The sequence below is a fragment of the Falco biarmicus genome, chromosome 4 (genome assembly GCF_023638135.1).
Source record: "Falco biarmicus isolate bFalBia1 chromosome 4, bFalBia1.pri, whole genome shotgun sequence".
NCBI lineage: Eukaryota > Metazoa > Chordata > Aves > Falconiformes > Falconidae > Falco > Falco biarmicus.
Genome location: NC_079291.1, coordinates 11,293,750 through 11,317,798, shown reverse-complemented (window position 1 = coordinate 11,317,798; position 24,049 = coordinate 11,293,750). Strand labels below are relative to the sequence as shown.

Below are 24,049 nucleotides of genomic sequence, written 5' to 3'. Positions count from 1 at the left end.
GAAGTTATTTGGCAGATGTCAGTTTCTATGCAGGAGGAAGTCATCTGCACATGACTCCAGGGCACGCCTCGCTTACAGCACAGGTTCAGGTATTGGCCACCACACACATTTATCGCTTGCGTTGTCCTTTATGGAGTATTCATTCCGAAATGGAACCTGACAGCGCCAGCAGTCGTACTGGAGAGAATTCTTTCTTACAAGCCATCATTGCTAATTGCTGTAATGCATACGGTTACTGGGCTTATGCAAAACAGATTACTTCCACGGTCTCACTACTCACGTGATGCACCTTGTTCTGCAGGGATCTGTTGGTTTAGATACACTAGCTGCACTTCTACCTCTTGTAGAAGAGGTGGGGGTACACAGGGCTATCAGAGTTGAATGTCCATCAAAACACACTAACACTGTCAGGTCAACAACCAAAGTAAGAGAAAAATGCCTCAGAGCGCACGGGAAGGCTTGTTCACCCGTATTAGCATCAACAGTGCAATCTCCCCAGCTTGATTTTGGCTGATGTGAGTTCCCTGCCCCTGTCAAGAGAATGCACACGTGATCCCCCCTGCTCCAATACATTTTTCCAGGACTTCACATGCTCAAAGCACAGCCCGATTAATTTGTTGATTTTGAACACTGTCTGCAGATCTGGTCCAACTGCTGTACTAGCTACTGACACAAGACAAAAACTATCTTAATAGTTCCTCGAGCCCTTCCCCCATTCTGCCCATGTAGCATGACACAGGTCTTCTGGGAAGAAAAGGCCACTGAGTGATAACTGATTACCTAGTAAGACTGTGACCCACCTGCAATATAGAGATTTTTTTTGTTTCTGAAAAAAGTTTAAGTTGCCCACGGTGACGCCCCTGTAACCACAGGCAATGCTAACAAAGCACAAAGCTTAAACACACTCCTCAGAAGCAGAAGAAATTACAGATATTTTGTCTGTCTGCAAACTTGAGAAGACAGAACTGCATAAATCTGCGAGTTCTGCTACTATTCATAAACCTCTAATTTCCAAGGTGCCTGAAAATTTGCTGTTTCATGTGGTCAGCTTTCACGTGCCATTCGAAAATGCAGTCAGCAAAGACACTGCTGAACTGAAACAAGCTGTTTGGCCAGGGCCAGTGAAGCAGTGGTACCAGGTAAGCTGTCACAGCACTAACCACATGGGGAATGGCGACATTAGATTTTGGCTATCCTCCCACGAAAAGGAGAAACTGACGTGGAAGCCAAGTTTTGGGAACTCCAAGTAAACAAAACTCCAGAGCAAAAGCAATCCCTTCCAGCCCCAAAACTCTTTATACTTGAGTTCTAATAAATGCAAAAAAAATATGTTTCTTCCACCTTTGTGTTTCTCACTCTATGGAATTTTTCACACATACGAATTAATATCATACTATCTATCAACAGACATTTGCAACTTCATACTCAACTGCAACATAAACATTTTGGTGTTTCTACTCCACAGAAAATTGCCACCCTTACCAGGGCTATGTGGCTGTTGTTCCAAGTATTGTTATCCACCAAGGTTGTCCGGTTAGCCATTCCTGCTATCTGATAACCATAATCCCACCATGACATCACTCTGGCATGCTCGTCTGTGTTCTGTCTCAGCCAGTAGTAGGCTTCTCTGAAGTCATCTAGGATATTCCGAGTGCTGGAAAACAAAGAGTTCATTTTATTAACGTTGGTACACATGCTAGCCACAAATTAACTGTACCATGATACATCTGGGCTCTCAAATAAGGGTCTTCGTATGCGTTCAGCTCCCTTTTGGGGATTCAGTCACCAGCAGCCGTAAGTTTGGAGCCACTGACAGCTGAACAGCCAGAAACTTTTGAGGATGTGACTAAATGCATTTCCAGTCCAATATATATTCATAAACAAGCCTTCCCAATCGACTCAAAAGCTTCCTTTTCTTTAACCGTCATCTTTATTGGCTTTGGATAGGATTATTTTTATGTATTTACATTAAATATTTCAGATTTTTTTTTATTCAGGTGACAATTCTGCCTTAATATAAAAAGAAGGTAAAGCAAATTGCTAATGCAAACGAAGTAGAAAGGCCTTTGCCCTTTAGTTATTTTCAGACCTGTAGACCTTACTTACCCATCATGGTTATAGGAAGCGAGAACAACGCTGGGGCTGGAGTATGCATTGCTAGTTACCCAGGTACAGTGAACAGCAAACATCATCAACAACATCAGCATCAGCATTGTTACAATGTTTTTGATATTGGGACCCAGTCCTTCTTCTGTTTTTTCCTGTTCAGATACATGTTTTCTCACTTTGCCTGCCTAAACAAACACAAATATATCTGTTACAGCAACTTTTATCACCCTCGGCAACGTAACCCATGCCTTTTTCTTCACCAAATGCACCCCCATAAATGATAAGGGATATTGTAAAGCTAGACCAAGTTGTACTGTAAATTAACAAATTATGCAAAATAATATTTTAACAATCCAGCAACTTGTGGAAACGTGCGAGTCCTTGAAAGTCTCTTTCAGAAGAAAAAAACGCTACTATGTGAAAGTCAATGCATGACTTCTTCCATTTGGCTCAGTATGATTATGCCCTTTTTATGAGGCAGGGTGGAAAAGAGAAAGGCACAGGTATTTACTGTGAGGAAAAGGGGGAAACCCAAAGCTCACGCACTGTCAGGGTCAGTATAACAAAGCCTAAGAGATTAACAACATTAGTACCTAATTCACGATGAAGAGAGTATGCAAGTTTATGAATAGAAATACTTTTTCATAAAATATATTATTCTTTAATTTCACCACATCTTAAGAAGGAACACAAGAGGGAAAGGTTCAGCGACACAGAACTGCTATAACTGGTTAAGGAGAGCAAGCAATTGCCATCGCTTCAATGGAAAGGTGGGTCACCACTGTACACATCATTCAGGTTGAAGGTTATCACCAATGAAGACAGAAGGAACCACTTCTACACCGACACAGATTATTTATTTTTTAGGACATCAATTACACTTTATTGCAGAACATCAATACTTGTTCTAAATTTAAATGCTTGTGATTCAGACCTCTAGTGGCATTTAAAATATTCAGTGTGTGTGTGGGGAAACCACAGTAAAAATAAGCTGTTTCCCGTCTTCTAACTTTTGCTCCCTACACTCACCTTATCATACAGGTTGCCAGGGTTCCTTTTATCATCCTCATCACTGCTGTCCTCTATTGGTGGATTTTCTCTCTTCATATCATCACCCAAATAACGCTCAAAAACATTGGAGAAAGCAATTGCAGACAGCATACAGACCACTGGAGTCAAAGTGAGCATCAGCCGAACCATCACACCAGCAAAGTAAACAGCACTGATTGCATACAGAGCAACTGCAAAGAAACAAATCTACTGATGACATTTAGAAAATAACACGCTCTCTGACTGCACACATAAAAGCTCTCTATAAAACTACTTCTGAAACTGAGCTGAGCATCCGTGTGTATAGACTTGAGTATGTATCTTGCATTGCATTGCTTTTTAATTTACAGAAATACAGTTCAATTAACATTTATCCCTTCTAAACCTCAAACCCTTCCTGAAATTCACCTTGACAGCTCTTAACAATAACACAACCCCATTTTCATATTCATTAATGATGTGTCAAAAGGTGAATTATTAGTGAAATTTAATATCACACCCCAAAAATATTACTGGAATAATAGGGAGCTTAATTTGATTAAGAAGGTCAAACAGCCCTAGACCAAACAAGTTACTGGAACTGAAAAAGCAAAAGGAAGTGTTAGAATTTCATGTAAATACCAGATTTTAATTTAAGTTAGAGATATCTGTGGACAAAAATTGGGGGCTTGTCTACATTATAATTCCATACAGACAAATAATACAATATTGTGAGCACTATTCTGAAGGAAGTCTTCCTGATATTATCTCCACTCTGCCCGCCCAAAAAAAGCAAACAAGATTTTCAAAGCAGTGAGGAATATTCAGAACAGTTTTCTTAGAGGGGAAAAAACCCCACAAAACCAACCTGTAGACACTGATTAGGAACATCTATTGTGCGAGTGGTTATTCCTTGTCTGCTACAGTTTAACAATACACCCTTGTGCAAGATTTGCCCCAGGAATCATCAAGGGTCACTTATTATCAGATTATATTATATAAATCTTTCCTACTGTACAAAGTAGCATGGGTCTCCATTCACACTCATAGGTCCCTTTTATGATGATTTAAATGTATGATGCAGAAGCAGGAGGCTGAAAGCGAGCTGCCCAGCACTGGTAAGCCACAGAGCGCAGAATACCCCTGAGTCACTGGATTTAACACAGTAAATGTTCCCACTGCCCACACACCTCTCAGGTAATCTTACGAGGCAGCTACATTAGTTCGGAGCCTCTTGTCCATGTAAAAGCCCAAGACCCGAGTGATCTTTACTCCTCCATATGGGCTACAACTCCAAACCACATGCTTACAAGCCTCATTCACAATCTTAAAAGCTTGCTTTCACAGTACAGCTTTGTACAAATAAACTATTTTTGTCACTGACATAGGGAGACCCCACACCTCCGCTTAGGGCTTGTGCCTTATTTAGCATGTTTTCTGCAGCAAGTGATTCCATTCACTAAAATAGCAGAAAATCTGGAAAGAAAAGGCATTCTGAATCATCATCTGTGATGGGATAAGTGCCAGACGCCCAAGGAAGGGTCAGTTGCCTTGCAGCCTGCACAGGGTAGGGACCTTCCCTTTGCCCTGAGCTGTTCATTTGAGGATGAACGCCTGAACTGTACTGTGAAACTGTACCCTGACACGTGGCTTGCAAGATCAGCATGTGGAAAAGCACGCAACTCCAGCTGCAGAACACAACCATACCGAGAAATGATTTCGATCCCACCTCTTGGGATGACACTCCATCACCATTTCACCAGTCTCTGCATTTTCATTAACGGTTCTAAATACTGCTGGGTGCAGGCAACTTTTAATAATCTTTAAACACATCACTTTTAAACCTTTTTTAGAACGAGCCATATACCAGCTTAGAGCAAACAAAACCAAAACAGTATCAAGTTGAAGGCAAGATTTTTCAAAACAATTTTGAAATATTTTCTCTTACCAAAGACTCTTTCATCATTGACGTTTTTGATACAGAACCACAGCCCTGCTGGGAAAGTACACACGAGAATATGCAGATCAAAAAAGAAGGAAACCCATGTTGTAGGCTGATGCTCAGACACAGAGGCAATGATCGGGATGTGAATTTTCGCATACCTTTTTTAAAAAAAATTCAGTTCAAATTATTTTGAAAAGATAAAATTATTAAAACTTGTAAACATTAGGAATTCTGAAATTAATTTCAAAGGAAGCATTTTAATTTAAAATGGCAAGTGGTTTATTCAGCAGAAATCCGATGAAACTTATAACAAAAAAGTCCCCAGTTCTTACTGTAATTAGGAATTATTTGGTGTATGGAATTGTTTAAAACACCAATATAAAGGATTATTTCCATAGTAATTGAAAGAATGAAAATTATGGATGTTTTGTTTTATTATGGTTAAACATGAAGCCAAATGTACCAAAATGAAAACACATAGCTATGTAAGCCCCATCATTACATTTTGAAGAGATAATCATCCATGCCAGTATGTCTCCCTGATTTTCAACACTATTTTGAAAACTCTCCTCTACACAGAATCCCTTCATTTTCTTAGTACAGAAAGTTACAGTATTAAATCCCAGACCAGTTACTGATGCCCCCACATTGTTTAGATGCTGGGGGAAAAAAGAAAAAAAAATAATAATCAGGCCTTGTCTACACATGGAAACACATGTCAACTAAACAACGTGCCAAACACTCAGTGCAGACAAGGACAAAACTGTACTCTATATTAAAGACAGCTACATATATATATGGACCTAATCTGGAGCGCTACGTGATTGAATGATACATGAGGTACCAAATATATGTCCTTTTCTTCACTGAGATCTACTTCTCATTCAAAACTGCATTGTGTGTTTTAACACAATAAGATTTTCTAATGTAGACAAGCCCTCAAAAGTTTAAAGCTTTGCATGTGTGTGTGTGTGTGTATATATATATATATGTAGACCACTTCATTTATAGGCAAAGAATTACATCTGTATGTTCTTCAAATAAATCTGAGGCTTCTTTACTGAGATGTATTCAACTACATTTATTACAGAGTTGGTACAGAACCCTGTATGAGCTGGACTTTGGAGCCTGAAAAAACCTGAACTGCAGAAGTTTAAAGTTCTCCTATCCTTGCTTTTAATCTTAAAAAAAAAAAAATATCTACCAACTGAAATTCACCCTAAAATATTTCACTGAGAAAAGTATTTTCAGTTTTAGTCCCATTCTCCTTGCTGGCTAGAGAATTTAACATTGGATTTTTAAAGGCTAACTAAAACAAAAGATTAACACCATTGGTTTTTACCCGTGAAAACACACATGAACAAACCAGAATTGTTCAGAGTAGACATCTGTATACACAAAACAGATGTATGAACATCATAAACAGGCAACATGCAGGATCATACGTGCAACATCTTTGTGATGTTGTGTAATGAAAATTGTCTGAAGCTTAAGGCTCCTAGTAATTTTGAAATGTGTCCTCAAGTGTTGCTACAGCTTTTGGTTATTTTATGCTCAGAAACAGTACAATTTCATATAGAAAAACATACAATTACATATTCAAAGACTTCCAAAGAAGCAAGACATTTAACAGACAAATTAGTGAAATGGTTGCAAAGATCATGAAACAGTTACTACAAATGCTCTCTTTAGATAACTGATTAAAGCCCACTATATTCTCCTTGACTGAAATACTAAACGGATTTGAGGATGAGGAAAGCAAAAGATTATTAGTTTTCAGTAGAACACTATTGATATCCAAATCCTTATATCCTTTATCCTTACTTACCCAGTGTCCCACAATGAATAAAATCTGCCACTCCAAGGAGCGATATAACCTGAAAAAGGGAAGAAAAAACCCCTTTTGCTGCCTAGGTATTTAAATGAAATAATTTTTATACTCCCCCAAATTATAGCACAAAACCAAAGAAATTTCACTGAATTTGTAATGTATGTGAACCAGACCTACTGCACTATGCAGGCTATAAAATCTACCAACCATGAAGCTAGTTTTAGAAGAACATACTTTTACAGGATCACATTGCAGTCACTGAGTATCAAGACACTTACACATCCAAAAGTCAAAGCAATGCAATAACAAATAAAATATTTCTCAAAGAATATGACAGATAGCAACATATACTCTGTAAAGTAGTTTAAGAAAAAGAAAACATAATTGATAAAAAAGTATTTTTCTGAAATGCCTGAGCAGGAAACTGGGAACTATCTATAGCCAAAACATTAATATTCAATGAAACACCAGTTTCCTATTGTTTCTCTGCTTATGGATCTACATGTGGCATAAAATAGAAAAGCTGCTACTAGACATGCTCATAAGCTTTACATATTCTTTTTTTTTGAAAAAAGCCTTCAGGTATTTGAATACCATAAGATTAAATGAAACAGTATCTTAATCAGATGAAATACAGAAGTTATTATTGAAAGTTATTAGTAAGATTCTTCTTAAATTTTATTTCCACTTCCCTTACAACTGTTTCAGCTCCCTCTGAAGATAGATACAGAGAAGCTGAAACAAGAGGAAGGTAAATCCTTTTATTTTTTACGCAAGTATTTGTGCCATGACACATGGCACACTTCCCTCTATCTGATATTTAAAATTAGCACAATCTGACTGAAGGTTTTAGTTTAGTATCTAGTTTAGACATTTAAATACTGTGGTTAATGTTCTACAGCAAGACATATTTTGCCCTTCAGTCTTCAGCTTGCTCCCAAACCATTGCATGCACAATAAGGAGCTACCAGCAGATGGGGGACTACCAGTTATGGTCTTCTCTGGATGTATCCAGACCACCAGATTAGATGGCATTGACCTGAGGGGGCTGAAAAGAGCTGGCCGATATGATAACCACCCACCACCTTCATCAGGGTGATAAGGGAGACTCCTGGTGCCTGGAAAATGGCCAATGCTATAGGAAGGGCAAGAAGGAATGAATATGCAGGAAACTACAGGTGAGTAACCCGAGTCCCTGAAAAGATCATGGATCGCAAAGTCCTGAAATACATTATTAAGTACTTTTTGAACCATATTCCTCATTTGTCATATGTATAAGCTGAAGAAGAATGGGCTGGACAAACAGACCATTCGGTGGCTTGAAAACGGGCTGTCCTGACAAGCTCAAAGTAGTACTCAGTGGTCTGGGGTCCAGCTGGTGGCTAATAAAAAGTAAAAATAACCCAGAGGCCAAAATAGTGAACTATGCTAAACTGAAGAGTGGCCGACATGCCTTACAGCACAGGCAGGATTTCAATCCAGAACCTCAAACCCCTTTCTTCCAAGTGCTGCACCTGGGACACAGAGTTCAGATGTGGGCACCCTTCTGCAAGAGGATTATTAAGAAAATAGGGAGGGATCAGAGTGGTGTGAGATGGTCAGGAGCTCCGATCACACAGCAGAGCAGAAGCTGAGGGATGGAGATTTGTTCCATCCAGTGAAGCGGTGATACTGATCAGTGAATTGCAGAAGCTGAAATCAGCACTTCCTACGAACTGCAACAGAAGACATGTTTTGCTGCACACTAAGTTTAGAAGCTGAATTTTGTTTTGATAGGCCAGTCTGAACATTTTTGCTAAGTATTAGTAGGATTTGCTCATACGTACTGAAAAGCAAATCATAAACCAGTAAGTTTAAGACTTTCAAACAAATAGAGATGGTAAGTATTATTTTGGAATAATGGTATCATAATTTAAAAAAAAAAAAAAAAAAAAAGAACAACCAAAAAACCACACCAAACAACTGCTATTAAACAGTTCAAAATGTTAAACAACTGATAAAAAAAATTATGCCAGAAACATTGCTAAAGAGCAAGTACAAGAAAGAAGTCAGTTAAAACAGACAAGTTATGTCTCACAAAAGTGGGTTTTATTCCAAAACAAAACTATGACAAAACAGAACTGTATTTAGGCACAACATTAAGATCATGCAATTTAACCCATGCAGAAGTAAATGTTTTCATGGGCAACTTATATTTAGCTAGGAAAATAAGATTGCTTTTTCTTCATCAAGGGAACAAAACAAAGTATGGTATTAGAACATCAAGGAAGTATAGCACGGAATCGGAAGATGGCAGTGAGGCATCTGGGGATAGCAACCAAGCAAAAGACAAGCTTGTTCCTAAGACACTGAGTAGAACTGCCTTGAAGGCTGGAGGCTGAACCACTGAAATAAAGTAAAACTTGGAGAGTAATTCCAGTCATGCAGAAATCAGATTCAAGTATTTCAGAAAGTGAGCAATCTGACCATGACCTATCAACACTATTCAGAATAGATTAGCTATACATATCTTCATAATATGCTTTGGCTATAGTTATGTTCCTCATCTACCCCAACCTCTTACATCATTATCTGGATCATGGATAAACCTGAAAGGATGCTACAAAGTTGGGGTTTTTTTGCAGCCCAGAAAACACAGTGAATTCCAAGACACAGAAATACAGCCTAACACGGGCACTGGTAAGCTGTGGTATTGCCAGCAACTCCTTTAGACTAAACCAAATGCTGATCATCTGGTTTACCTGCCCCAACAGTAAACTAGTTTCACATTTATTTACCTGTGTACGTCAAATAGATGACACTCAGGAATACAATACCAGCAGCTAGTGAGACACCCAAGAAGAACAAAGTCTGAAATTCTTGCTTTGTTAATCTGTCTCTCAGATACTGCAAAAATGCATATGCCTGCAGCAGTGCAAACACACCTAAAGAAAAAGGAAAGCTTTTGTTTAAGTGCTCAAAAGCAGTAACAGCTGTTGAAGTTGGTATTCTTTGGCTACATTTGAATTAGAAAAATAAATGTAAGCTACACCATTACATCTCAAAACTAGTATAAAATCACTTTCTGACAAATAACCTTTAAAACTTATTAGGGATGATACTGTCTTGCAATGACAGAAACTTGCAATGAGAGAAAATACTCTCCAAAACATTCCTGTCTTATTACATCAAGAGCCTCAATACTCACCACCTCTTTGCTCCCAAATTACATTGGGGTAAGGGAGAGAATAACCTGAAAACTAGATTGCATTGATTATGACAAAATCACAAGTTAATATACCTAGACCTGGTGAAAAGTTAAGACATAGACCCCAGGCAACACACAGACAAGGCTAATTTAGAAATACATGGAAATTAAGCTACTGAACAAAACAGGAGGATTTAATGAAAGAAAAAAACAAAACAAACAAGTTTGTGGTGTTTGTCTGTGATATCAAGTTTGTGGTGTTTGTCTGTGATATCAACAACTGAATTACATAAAGCTAGTGTCGAAACACCAGAATTCACCCCACACCCTCAAAAAGGCTCTTCAGAGTTCAATGTTAAACCAGAACTCTGACACAATTTTTCTGTTGTTAATCATTTCAATATATATAATAAGATCATTCAATCCAATGATTAGTCCATTCTAAACTGAAAATTCACTGGTAGCTGGCAGAAGCAGAAAACAGAACTCAAGTGTATGGTCTTTCTTCAATTTAACAATAAATTTGAGGTGCAGTGTTCAAATTCACTAGCTCTGGACTCCCAGAGAAAGACACAAACTCTATTCACTAAATAAAAGAAAAATTCTTCAGACACAAAGTATGGTTTGATAATCTTTACTCTTTTCATTCTATTCAGATCGCGGGGGGGGGAGGAATCTCCATTTTTTAAAAAAAAGGTTTTTTTCTGGTAAATTTTAATGATATTCCAATTGCTGTCCCAAATACATTTTGATAAGTGACTACACATCATAAAAAACCTGAGGAATGTAACAAACTAAACTATATCACACAAACAGTGTGCATAGTTAAACATAAACCTATCTGTCTTAGTAGAGGTTATTGCTATCAAAAAATCAGGATGTCTGACTGTTAACAACTACTGAAGAAAATCAACTTACTTTAAAGACATAAAAAGAATCAAACAAGACTGAAATCAGTTACTTAAGAATCAGCCTCCTAATCAGTAATTTAAGTCATTTGTATTTAACCTACTCTGAAAAATTACAGAAGACTATCAACTCCAAAACCAAATGGCTCAGTAAAAACTGCATTTACCAATAAGGAATGTTTCAATTGTACAGTGCTTGAAGGCAAAATTATATTGCAGAACAGTAGAGTATCAATGTGCAAAATAAGTGCTTGTCAGAACGTGTAACTGATCCAGTGTTACGGAGGCATTTTACCTCCATTAGCTCGCACAAAGAAAGATAATGTATCAATTGGAAAGAAAACTTCCCTACAGACACCAAATTGTACCTCTTTTTCTTTAACAATTTGGTTTGTTAGTATGTGCTGTTTCTAATACAAGGAAACAAAGCTGCAAGCCTGAGGTTTTCTCCTGCTAAGCAGGCTGTTTGGAAGCAGACAATTTTCTTACCTGCAGCTGCCATGTGTTCACTTGTTCTAATTGGCTGAAATCCCACAAAAGGTATTTGCATCGATAATATTAACCCCACAATGTAGAAAGTGCTATATGCTAGGAAAACAAGAGTGAGGAGAGGGGAGAAGAGAAAAGCAGGAAGAAAATGAATATACACATTTCAAAAAGCACTGGTTCCATAGTAGAGCCCATCCTCCCCAAAACTTTAGTAAATATTTCAGTGATCCTAATTACTTTTCCCTCCTTCGACTAGGAGAAACCTGCCTACTGCATCCAATTTTCAAGGAAGTATCAAATACTGTTGTTCCTAATTGCACTGTTTTTTCTCCTCCTAGGGAAACAAACCATCTTACTCAAGATGTTCTTGCTTGGAAACAGTTTTCTCTTTCCATCTTATTTTTATGGGTCATGGATGGGGTAAGAGCTCTCAGATAACAAGTGAGAAAATGAGGAGACTGTATTTCTTTCCATATGAGGAGAAATTAAAGGGACCAGACCTCCAAGAAGCAAAACATTTAAGAGTCCACTACTTATGTAGAAAATGGAAAGAAGTACGCTTGTTCTTTTAACACAAAAGGCATACCAAGAAACTGAAAAGCAATAGAATTAAAAAATAATATTAAGCATATGTATTAATGGAGCTATATCAACCATGAGGACTCACAACCCTCCAGAAAGTAGAGGCCGAGAATGTAATTAATATTAGTAACATGCATTATTATGATGTATGCCCTAAGACTGATATACTTTACTTTGACGGGGTTTTGGTCCTCAGCGTTCTAGGGTAAAGAAGAGAGGGGAGGAGAAGACAGAAATGCCAACTCTGAACAGCCATGAGTCTAAATACATTTGAAGTAACCAGCCAACTTAAAGTCCAAATAAAGCTTTGTTCCTTCAGTGGCAAGCAGCAATAATCCACCTCCCAGGTTTTCTAACACTCCTACAAGTCATAAACCACTGTCTTTCTTATGGCCTCAATCTTATGAAGAGATCCCTCAAACAATCCTTTGTTAACCTCCATGGGGATGGGTTTGGGGAGTGCATAATTTACCAGCGGTATTGTTTCCATAGCACCTGTGTGATCTCACTGGGGGGTTATGCTCCTAGGGTACTGTATGCTTTCCAAAATTCACCAAAGTGACTACGATGATACTTCCAACCACTTGCTGTCTTCTCTGGTGTATTCTTTCATGCATCTGTATTGCACTAGTTAGCTTAGCTACTGATCTATGCCCTCCTGTGTCACTGAAATACATTTTGCTATAGGAAGCTCAATTTTTACAGAAGTCACTACCACATAAATCATTCACTGTACCATGAAAGTGTTACAACACTGCCATCCTGTGGAAATGCAATGATTGGCATAAATCACTACCTTCCACATTTGTTAAGACCATTGCAAATCACCAATTTTAAGCCCAGCCCTGCAACTGTTATACTTCCTATCCCTACTTCCTCCCCCTATCCCTTACTCCCGCTTCTTTCCAACAGCTATCACACACGTCTGTCTGTTATTGAAAAAAAACTGGCAATTTACACAGCAACACATTTTTTCTAGGAGCTTAGATACATCAAGGTGATGTATCATCACAAACTTTCCATGTTCCTTTACAATCTACCGTTTTCACAGTCTTTGCAAAAACAATACATTAATTTTGATTCCTGCAAACTCTGACTAAGTCAAAAACAAAAATATTCTGCCCTACTGTGGATAAATAAACAATGTTAGTTGCAGTAAACTGCACAAACACAGGAAGAACCTACTGAAAAACTTCTCCAGAGAGTATGAGCAAATAGTTGACCACATACTTTTAACTAATGCATTATAATCACCAGACATAAACACCCAGCATCTGAATTTCAGAATACTGAAGTAGTTGATATAAATATATGCATGCTCACTATTTAATTGACAAAATCCAAGACACAGAACAAGGATTAAGTTTTAAATTCTGGAAGATCCTTAAGTGTCTTGTTATTAACAATTCTGAAAAACACACAGAAATTTAAAAAATTGTACAGAAAAAAAAAATCAAAATGAAGTGCAAATTACCAAGCCTCTTAAGTGTGCAAACATAATTTAAATCTATATTGGTACCTTTCCAAATGTAAACCCATTTATTTTTTAAACATTTTATAAACCACAAGAGAATCTACAAGTACAATAATAGAAAATATAATCAATTGTTCCTATATCTGAATAAAGAGATTATTTACCTATACAAGTGCTGCTAATACACTGGAATTGTAAGCACTTGTTCTTAATTATTAAGCTAGTCAGATCTGAATGGAAGATACTGACCACTGTCAAGCCCCTCACCCACCTCCCCCCCCCCCCCCCAAAAAAAAAAAAAGGGGGGGGGGAGGGAAGAATAAAAGGGAAAAAAAAAAAAGCTTAAGTTTTCAAATGTTGGTAGAATGATCACCATTGATGCCAAGTGGGTCAGAAGCTATCTGGCTGACCAATTCATCTGCCTGCAAGTCATAAAATATTTAAAAATTGGCAAAAAAGTTCACGTTCTGGGAAATTTGTACTCATTAAATTATTCTGAATTACACTGCCAGGCATATCAGATCATGTCCCATTAACCTCTTTGGTGTATGAGATATATACCAGGAAATCATCACTATTTTTAAGAACCTGGTGCTGCCAAATATTGTTCTCTATATTTTTGTTATTATGTTAGACTAAACATTCATCTGTTACAACAGTTAGGCTCATGCTAGTTTAAAATAAAATTAAACAACTGATCTAGAAATTAAAACCCACCAAATTCTCAGTAATAGTAAAATGGATGCAGATTTTACTAGCTACTGTCAGCTGACAAAGATTTTAGCTGCACATTGGTAGTTTTTTGAGAATTATGAGACTGCTGCAGACACACTAGCAATTGCGTATCATAGACACTCCCGAACTATCTTTATTCTCCCTATTTCAATGAGCTTTTGTAAACTCTTTTCCCTGTCTGAAGTTTGGAATTGAAGCACACTTGAATTTCCTCTCAGAAGTGCTTGAACATTCTTACCTGTTTTACAAAACCATCCTGTTAAACAAACCTAGAAATCACATACTAATGTGAGACATACAGACTTCTCTGCGTGTAAGGCCTCCCCTGAAAGCTTAAATTAAGCCAGCAGTTGCAATGAAACGGCAGAGCAGCAATCACATTTTCATTCTGACAGCTCTGCTGAAGTACATCTCCCTCACAGCTGAAGGGCAGTAACACCTCAAAACACTGTAGCTATTTGCAAAACAAATGTCTGCCAAAACCTTTAATTCATATGAACCTGCAGTACTATTTTCCCCAGATGAGTTCAAAGACTAGTTCACTGAAAGCTGAAAAAGCAAGAGTACTTATTCTTTATTGTTTCTGGTTACCACATTGCTTCAGGATTTTATAATTAGTAGATTTAATTTTATCTTGCCTAACTCATAGAAATTGAAAAATGAAAATATTCAATAAAAGTTTTAAAAGCAAACCAAGATAAATTACTTTTCCCTTAAATTATGCAGTTACTGAAGAAGTTAAGTAATACTACCATTAAAAATTAAAGATGAGTTGGAGGGGTTTTTTTTTAAAAAAAATATTTCCATTTCTGATTTACATAACCAGATTAACAAAGAAGCATGGCACCAATATTTATAGTTTTGGTAACAACAATACAAAATCGAACTTGATTAAAATTGAGCAATTACTGTAGTATATAAAGGTTCAAATATATATGTAAATATAGTAATCTCTCTAGCAAGCACTAAAACAAAAAGCATTAATTAAAATCACAAAGATAAAACAATATTAGAATGGGTAATGAAAATGTATTTACGAATATGAAATATCCTGTGATACTACACTTCAAATCATACCATGTTCTCAAACCACTGTAAAGATTTCACATTAGCTAGAACATTTTTGACTCCCTAATGTATAAACCATTGAATACCCAGACTGCTTACTATGTATTTCATTCACACACCCACACCATGGCCGACTGATTTAACTGGTAAAGTCTCTGTAAGAGTGGTTTACAGGGTATTTATATGTCAGGCAAATCAATTAAAAAGTCAGTCTCCTAAGATCACTATTCACAGATTTCTGAAACTGGAAGGAAGGCTGACCCATTAACCCAATAAAATCTGAAGGATTCACGTGGAGTGGACAGACTCTTACACTACTTTTTAGTCTAGGTTACGTAAAACATACAAAGCTGCTTAAAATTCCCTATGTCTTTTCTCACATCCATCATGATCTACTATATGCTTGCATAATTTCTGCTGCATAACATTCTCAAGAGCAATTATTTAACATACTAGGAAAAGACAAAAATATGAAACATTACTACAGACACACACATTATATATATAAGTATGTTAAAAGGATTCTACAAATATCAAGCCACGTAATTATTTTTTTTTCAGGCCACTTGAAAGGATAAAATTAATTAGCAGCTACGTATATGAAATGTTGGAAGCAAGTGTGTTTTAACACCTTTTTTCCATGTTATAGAGAATAACTGACTATAATCAGTAATCAAATTAATAAAATGCAGCCTGATGTGCAATTACATAATTCCCACTTGATACAATACACATTGGTATAATTAATTTCAAATCTCATGATTAAACATTTGAGAATGACTGTTCAATGAACAAAACTTACCAATGTAGACCCTCCTGCTGTATCTCTGCATCAGCAACAGGACAAACACATGCAGTGGAATAAGGTTGATGATGAAAACATAACCACCCCATGCAGAGACCTATGAGAAATGGAATAGGAAAATAGATCTGCAAATATCTGCAAAATCTTAGGAAAGCCAATGCTGGCTTTATACATCCTGATGGTCTAACAAGAAAACACAAACCCCATCTAGACAAGGAGTCAGAACCACCAGTAATACCACCAGAATCTTTCTCAGTATTTATTATTTAAAAAAAAAAAAAACAAAACCAAACAAAAACAACCAAAACCACCCACCCACGTATCAAAGACTTTTGAAATGGGCTGGTGGATTTTCAAGGCTATCCTTCCCGTATCTCCTCCTCCTACTGAACCGGTCTGGTCACATTGGCAAACAAGAATGTGATGCTGAGGGCTCTTCCCCATGGTGAAGGCTGTAGCATGAGTCCCATGCAGGATCCAAAAATTCTCCTTTGACATACAAATTTGGCACCACGCTCTGCACATTTTGCTGGGGACAGGAAACAGTCTCTCTCACCAGAGAGGAGGAAGGGAGTAAGATACACCTCTGGGAGCAGAACTCCTGGAGCAAAGCAGCCAATGCAGGCTGCAGCGTAAGGAAAGAAACAGAGGTAAGGGGTGGATGCGCAGGGAAGCGGGGCTGAGCACTTGCAATAGCACACAACAATATCATGGATGCTCTGAGCCTGTAGTAACAGCAGCACTTGAGAAGCACTGGTATGATGTACTTAGAATTGAAACGCTACAATGTTATCAATCTATCACTGATTGCTGGTTTAGATAAAGATTTAATGAGCTATCATTACAATGTGTTATCTAAATTTCCAACATATTCAGAAGGACTAATGTTGACCAGACAATCTGTATTTTAACACATGTCCTCCTGTCAAATTAAAGTCTAGACTTCTTCCATACGTACCATGCCTACCCTAGATCTTCATTTTTAGAATGCAGTAGCTAATGTGGTTTTCACTTTAATTGTACTTCAGGGCTTAGATTCACTTAGATATTTTTAAGCCCTAGAATCCAAAAAGAAATCCAAATGACTATGTTCTACAGAACAGATTCTAAAATAAGGACAAGGCCAAGTACCACTGTTTTTTGATACTAATGCTAGAAAACCCAGCGTTTCAAAATTTGAGGTAACCAGTTCAGACAATGTAAACAAGCAGAACTGAAATGTAAATTTTCTAGAAATTCATTTCAGATTATCATGATCCTCTTGCCGAATTACTAGCATGAAGTATCATGGTTTACACAGACAAGTTTATTTAATGGGAGAAAATTATATGAAGGCAGAATAGAGTAAGAACAAATGTGCAATTAAGATGCTGTCATATTTAGGGAAAGGTTTGAATGAAGCAGGTATCAGACAGTTTGTATGAACCAGAGACCTGCATGTATAATTACCAAATACTAAACCAAAACTAAGCACTGAAGATTGTACTAAACTGAAGATGCACTTGCAGAAGTTGAAGTCAAATAAATGCTAAAAATACAAATGCAAGGAAAAAACCCTTCTCCTTATGCAATGCAATGAGTCTAATTATCACAGTAAGTTAGGTATATATGTTAAGAGATATGGTTATCAAGAAAGATTTCTGCCAGTCCATGCCATATCCATTCCTCTTTCAAGGAGCTGTTCCTCCACTGCCCATGAAAGGGCTGACTCCTACTACCTCAAAATTTATGTAATTTTAAATATTTTAATTTGATTATTATTCAAAATTACATGATTTAATTTTCAACTCACACTGAAAAACAACTAATTGCATCAGAGAAGGACAAATGAGTACTATCTAATAAACAGTACAATTATACTTTCTCCTAAAAATTTACCTAAACAAAACGTCTTGAAGGGCATCTTAACAAAACTCTTTCCTAAAAGGAAATGCAACATATGGAAAACCAACACCAGGGATGAAGTAGGTACACACTCTGCAAGCAATAAAATTCTATCATTTGATCAGTGAGGCTATGCTATGGACAAATCTTAACCTTTTACTACCTAACAGCACTTGAAAGGAAAATAAAAGAAAAAACCCATTGCTTTACATACAAGGACTGACTGTCACGATGATGACATTAATTCTATAGGTTCGGTCACCACGCACACTCTAGATCACATCCCCTCACCCTCATACAATCCCACAGACCAAGACACTAGTCAGACTAAGATGGGAAGAACTTATTGGGTGATTTTTCAGCAGTAAAATTCTAAGTATTGTATTTGTTATCTACACATTTATGAAAAGCACTTTTAGAGGATCTTGCCAATAAATTAGCACAATATAAAAAAAGACCGTGCTATATAAATACAACAATTCAAAAACTTACTTGCCTGATTTTGTACTGCACGTAAGTCTATCAAACCTACAGGGTCTCTTCACTGTAATGCTATATAAACAGCAATGCTGCGTATAAAGAAGTGGCTGTTTATTTAATGACTTGGTAAAAAGAAGGAGAAATAGGGGAGGAAATAAATGTACTCTTAACAGAAGATAGCTACCCTATTTGGCAACATATACAGGGCTGTTATTTGCTGTATTGACAGCAAAAATCTCCGAGAAAACCCAATGAACATTAAAGCTAGCAGAAATCTAGGCAACATCCAGATAATCTTTGAATTAACCTTGTACTTTAAATTAAGGCATGCAAAACAGTTCATAAGTTCCTTTTTCTTGCAAGCCTAGTTACCTGACTCTAGAAAAGAATTGAGACCTCAATCTCAACCGACACCAAGCAATTAGCCTAACTGTCCCACCACCGGCTATTTTGAGGCTGATTTATTTTTCGTATAGCCACACACACACACACAAGTTTATTCGTTAGGGAAAAAGACTGATTTATACAGGAAAATTCTTCAAGTCTAAGGTTTCAGAAGATAGAGTAAAGGGGAAACCAATTCCCTCCATTTTGCTACTGGTTTTATCACCTCAATTTTACTACTGTTTTCCCTCTGTTAGCCCTTAGGAACATCTCTGCAATAGCCTCCGTTTTCATAGATCAAGAATGAAAAGCGACTTTATGATCCTTTAATCTGACATTGAATTAATTCAGCGTTTCTGGTGGTAAGCTTTACTTTATGGCATAATTGCACAAAAAGAAATAGCTTTCAAAGTTACATTAGTGTAACTTTGTCCATAAATTTTAAATATTATTATTACATTTTAGTAATAATGCTGCGCAGGCATATGAATATTCAAATTCCACCTTAATTCACCTGCACCAAAAGAAAAATTCCACTGAATCAGAGTACCTATTCACAGCATGGGAAAAATTTGTACGTACAAGTTATTATACTTCAGAGTTTTTCCAAAATCATTTTCATTGTGTTTATTAAATAGTTTACATTTTTAAATATTTATTATGCCTTTTTACTCATATATTTAAGGTTTTAGTAACAATATGAAGCAACAATTTTACATTACAACTCCAACAAAGATTAAAATCTCCTTCTGTTCTTCATCAACATATGGATTGTATAAGCCCTGCTCAAATAGTTTAGCTATTATATAGATAAAAGGCTTACCATGTAGAAGTAGGATAGACAGCAGCAGATTGTCCAAAAGACCGACCCAGTTTTCACAGACTTCACCTTTAAAAATAGTCAAGTACTTATGAATGACAAACACTGGACAGTATTCCAAAATTTCATTCCAAAACAACTGTCAAGAGAACTCTTCAGCACATACCAAGTTATATTTGCATGCTTCTGAACTGATGTCCATAAAACAAAACCATAGGTGCAATTCATTTACACACAAAATAGCTTATACACCTATCTCTAGTTAAAGCAAAGGCAGGATGCAATACAACTCTCTGCTTCGTGATCCAGGGTAGAAAAGTAGTTGCAACACCTATGTGCTACCTTCTCTGAGACATTAGACAACTTCATAATTCTAAGTGTAGACTATCCATGCCTTACTTTGGTTGGCATCAGACCCAACTCTGCAATTACAGATAAAAGAGCTATTCTGTAATTTGAAAAACTCACTTAAGTTTAATGAGAGCATCCAGATACTACTAAAGGTTTAGCAGGACCCATAAACTGGCCCCAGGGTATGATTTTGTCCAAAACTGATAGTGATGATTGTGGTGTGATAAAATAGGAATGAAAACCCAACATTAAATAAAGCTAGACATTTCTCTAAAATCTGTATCTGATTCACACATAATTCTGGAAGAGTTCATGCAAACATCACCGCACTATATGCAGTTTAGTTAAGTATGAGTTCCGTAAGAACAGGTAACAGCTATCGTTTCTCAGTTGTTACAAAGTAACAGCGTAGGTTAGTTCTATTATTGTTCTTAAACACAATACACCTTTAAAGCTGCCGTTTAATCCAAGTCCAGATTTAAAAAACCTGCATTTAAGTAACAACAGTCACTCAGTCATGGAAAACTTGAATTCCCTTCCATTACACTCCTACCAACAACATCCCAAGTTTGAAATAGTCTAAAGCTAAAAAACTTGTAAGTATGCATCTGCTTATGAAAAGCAGAACTCTTGACAAAATCATGTGAAAAGCTGTAATGACCATGTACATACATGGGAGACACTCCAAATTAAAAGTACATGCATTCAAGGAACACACAAGTACCATCCAGTGTCTATCCTGAATTAACAATATAGTTATGCTGTTTGTGGTATTTCCAAAACAGATGCAACAGAACAGAAAAACGCCAGCTTGCCTAACCTCCTTCATGCAAAACTGCATTACAGATGCAATTCTATATACGGATTAAAGAGTGACAGACAAGCTGCACTAGCAAGCAGGCTAACTAAAAGACATCAGACTTTTTTTTTCTTTTTTTTTTTAAGCATGCAAGTAATATTAATATATCTTGCTCTGAACAGCTTTGGGTATTTAAATTGGATGTGTAAGTCAAAGCCCAGACCCTTCATAGTCAAAAGCTTCTCCATAAGACGATTCAAAGCATCTTATGTTCAGAAACGACTGCTTTTCACCAGCTAAATAAGGAGGCTAAAGTATGATGCTCCCATAATACTACTACCTCCAAACTGAAAACAGAAACAGCCCTTCTGTTTGCTTTGTAGACTTATCATCATTATTATTACTACTACTACTACAGGACACACGTACTTCAGTTGAACAGTACTTTTACACAGCAAACCAAAGAGCATGATTATGGAGTGGTTCATATCATGTGACTTCTCAGTACTTGCCTGATCAAGAGCCAAGGGGAAGAGGGATGAGAGGGAGGAAAATAAGAATTCAATGGATTCTAAGAAAAATCAGTCATTTGGTTGGAGGAGGAACCAAAAACCTTTCCAAAGCAAAAGACTCAGCAATTACTTACCCATAAATAGTATGTGAACTGCAGTGCAAAAATAGCTATGCCTTCATTGTCAAATGATCCTGCTACTGATCGGGATATGTAACCTGGAACTATGGCAATAAAACAAGCAGCTAAAAGCCCTGCTCCTTGGTTCCACAGTTCTCTGGTGAGCAGGAAAGTAGAAATAGCTGTAAGGCCGCTAAAAACTGGTGCTAGGAACACACATACGTCTCTTATATGGACTGTCACATTAAGCATATTTAAAATCCAATGTATAAGGCCTGCTGTCACCATCAGTCCTGGGTATACCTAAAAGAAGACAAAAAAAAAAAAAAAAATCAACACACCAAACCATTAGGTTATTGCAGAAAATTACCATGGTAGGTTTATTTGCATGTAATTTGCAATGAAACAGTCATTTCTTAAGTTGATGTAAGGAGTGAGCAAGTAAAGCTAATGAAATTATTTTAATACTACTTTAAGCATGTTTTGACAACACCGCTCAATACCAGAGGTTCCTTAAATTTTATCCAAATGCTAACAATTAAATAGAATACATTTTGTAAATGAATAAGCAGTATATAGATAATACACTATCTTGCCTGACATTTATCATACAACGAGAAGCAGAAGCTAAAGTCTGCATGAAAACTTCAAGCCAGTTACCAGCTTTAAGACAAAAAAAAAAACCCCAAAACCAAAACCCTTAAGACAACAAGAAGAAACCCAACATCATTTCCCAGCCCTATCCATTTTCCTCCAAAATATATCACGCCACTCTTCACTTCTTGTTACCCACTGAGAAAGAAAATGTGCATCAACAAGTTGTTTTATTTTTAAGCTGAAAAGCTGACAGTCAGTCAGTTGAGTGTTATATATTTTCAAGATACCTGTAGGCATCTTTGGATATGAAGGATCAAAATGAAGTCCTATACAACTGAATTAAGATGTCCTCCAGGAAAGGTAACATAGACTTACACTGATCTATTGAACCCATCAAAGAATACTGGAGAACTTAATAATATTCTTAATAGGAATTCTACCCTCCCACATTTGTCAACATTAGAAAAATCAATATGTACTAGAAAAGTTAATATGCACTTCACCTGCCTTAGTTTCTTTCAAAAGCTAAGAAAGGTGTTGTACTAAATTAAATTAACAGATGACAGAATCCTCCCCTGCATATATCCTTGAGAGCTGGTTTTCAAGATGAACTACTAAAGCATACTATAGCACGTGACTTGCAAAATGACATATGCAATCAACATTTTGATTCTATTTCCTAAGGGGTTTTACTTCATATAAAATCAGGTCTGAAAATAATACATATATATGATACAAAAAAAGTCTCAGGTATCTCTAAGATATTAAAAAAATTGTATTGTAATTGTTACAAAAAACATCACTAATTTAAATGGTATGTACTCTTTAATGCACTTTCACACATTAAGTACACACATGGCTGCGTTACTTGTTACTAAAGCGATTCTACTAATGAATGTTATTTGTGTTCTGATTTAATAGTGTTGTTTCATACACCTTTCCCATCTTGTAACGTGCATCAATACCACTTTTACCTACTCCTGATGCTTCATACAGCTACCCCACTGATTTAATTCCATAAGGTCTTTTCCAGTGAAATCCTAATATTTTCCTTACACACATGATGTCCACTCAACATATACCACTGGATTAAAACTTTTGCCTTTAGAAATTTAAGTAACTGGTTTGTTTTTTTTTAAAAAAAAACCATTGCACATACCAGAATTACAGGAGTCCTAACACCCTTATTTATTACTATTAGAATATTATTTATTACTTATTTATTTATTACTATTACATGTAAGTAAAACTCAGTTCTGTTCTTGTTCAGAGTATGCTGTTGGATAAAGACTAAAACATGCTGACTTAGTTCCTGCAGCTAAAAATTTTAAAATTTTCTTATTCCCTCTGCAGCAATTTGACAATTAAAAGTATGTTTTATTAAGATTCTTCTTTTATCAATGTCAAATTTGTATTGAAAGTTCAAAAAAAAACTTACTGCAAAGTCATCTTTAAGTTATTATTACAATACTTACAGTTCCACCTACTATTCTTCCCAGTGGATACCATGCTCTTTCATCAAACCAATTTAAAAATTCATAAAACCCATGGGATGCAAGATGATGTGTTGATCTATAGTTAAACCTAGAAAGAAATAAAGGAAAAGAAGGGGAAGGGGGGTGGGGATATAAAAATTAAGCAACTTAAGTTTTAGGCATACCTTAAGTCATCTGTTTCCTAAGACCTAGAAAGTAATTAAACTTCAGCATCTCATTTTGTATGTACAATGGTCCACCCTGAATCTATAGAGTTTTAAAGTAAATTACTAAGCTCTCAGTTACTAACCACTATATTTTCTTCATTTATACAGCCAGTGCATACACACAGATGAAATGTTACAATTTCAGGGTTGGGTTTTTCTTTTGTTTGTGAACATTAAAAAGTTTTCTATCACTCTGATGAACATTCCTGTTATTTCCTGCATTCCTTTTTCAAGTTAGT

General features: G+C 36.5%; 1 protein-coding gene across 1 annotated transcript in view; it reads right to left on the bottom strand.

The window, feature by feature from the left end:
- Positions 1 to 24,049, bottom strand: part of STT3B (STT3 oligosaccharyltransferase complex catalytic subunit B) — a 52,826-nt gene that overhangs the window by 7,114 nt on the left and 21,663 nt on the right. The window contains exons 2-12 of the mRNA XM_056338664.1: positions 23,584 to 23,692; positions 21,527 to 21,814; positions 19,734 to 19,799; positions 16,160 to 16,259; positions 11,499 to 11,597; positions 9,692 to 9,838; positions 6,912 to 6,960; positions 5,087 to 5,241; positions 3,139 to 3,350; positions 2,107 to 2,294; positions 1,483 to 1,654 (exon numbers count right to left, since the gene is read on the bottom strand). Coding sequence (XP_056194639.1) covers positions 1,483 to 1,654; positions 2,107 to 2,294; positions 3,139 to 3,350; positions 5,087 to 5,241; positions 6,912 to 6,960; positions 9,692 to 9,838; positions 11,499 to 11,597; positions 16,160 to 16,259; positions 19,734 to 19,799; positions 21,527 to 21,814; positions 23,584 to 23,692 — 1,585 coding nt within the window. The remainder of the gene's footprint in view (positions 1 to 1,482; positions 1,655 to 2,106; positions 2,295 to 3,138; positions 3,351 to 5,086; positions 5,242 to 6,911; positions 6,961 to 9,691; positions 9,839 to 11,498; positions 11,598 to 16,159; positions 16,260 to 19,733; positions 19,800 to 21,526; positions 21,815 to 23,583; positions 23,693 to 24,049) is intronic.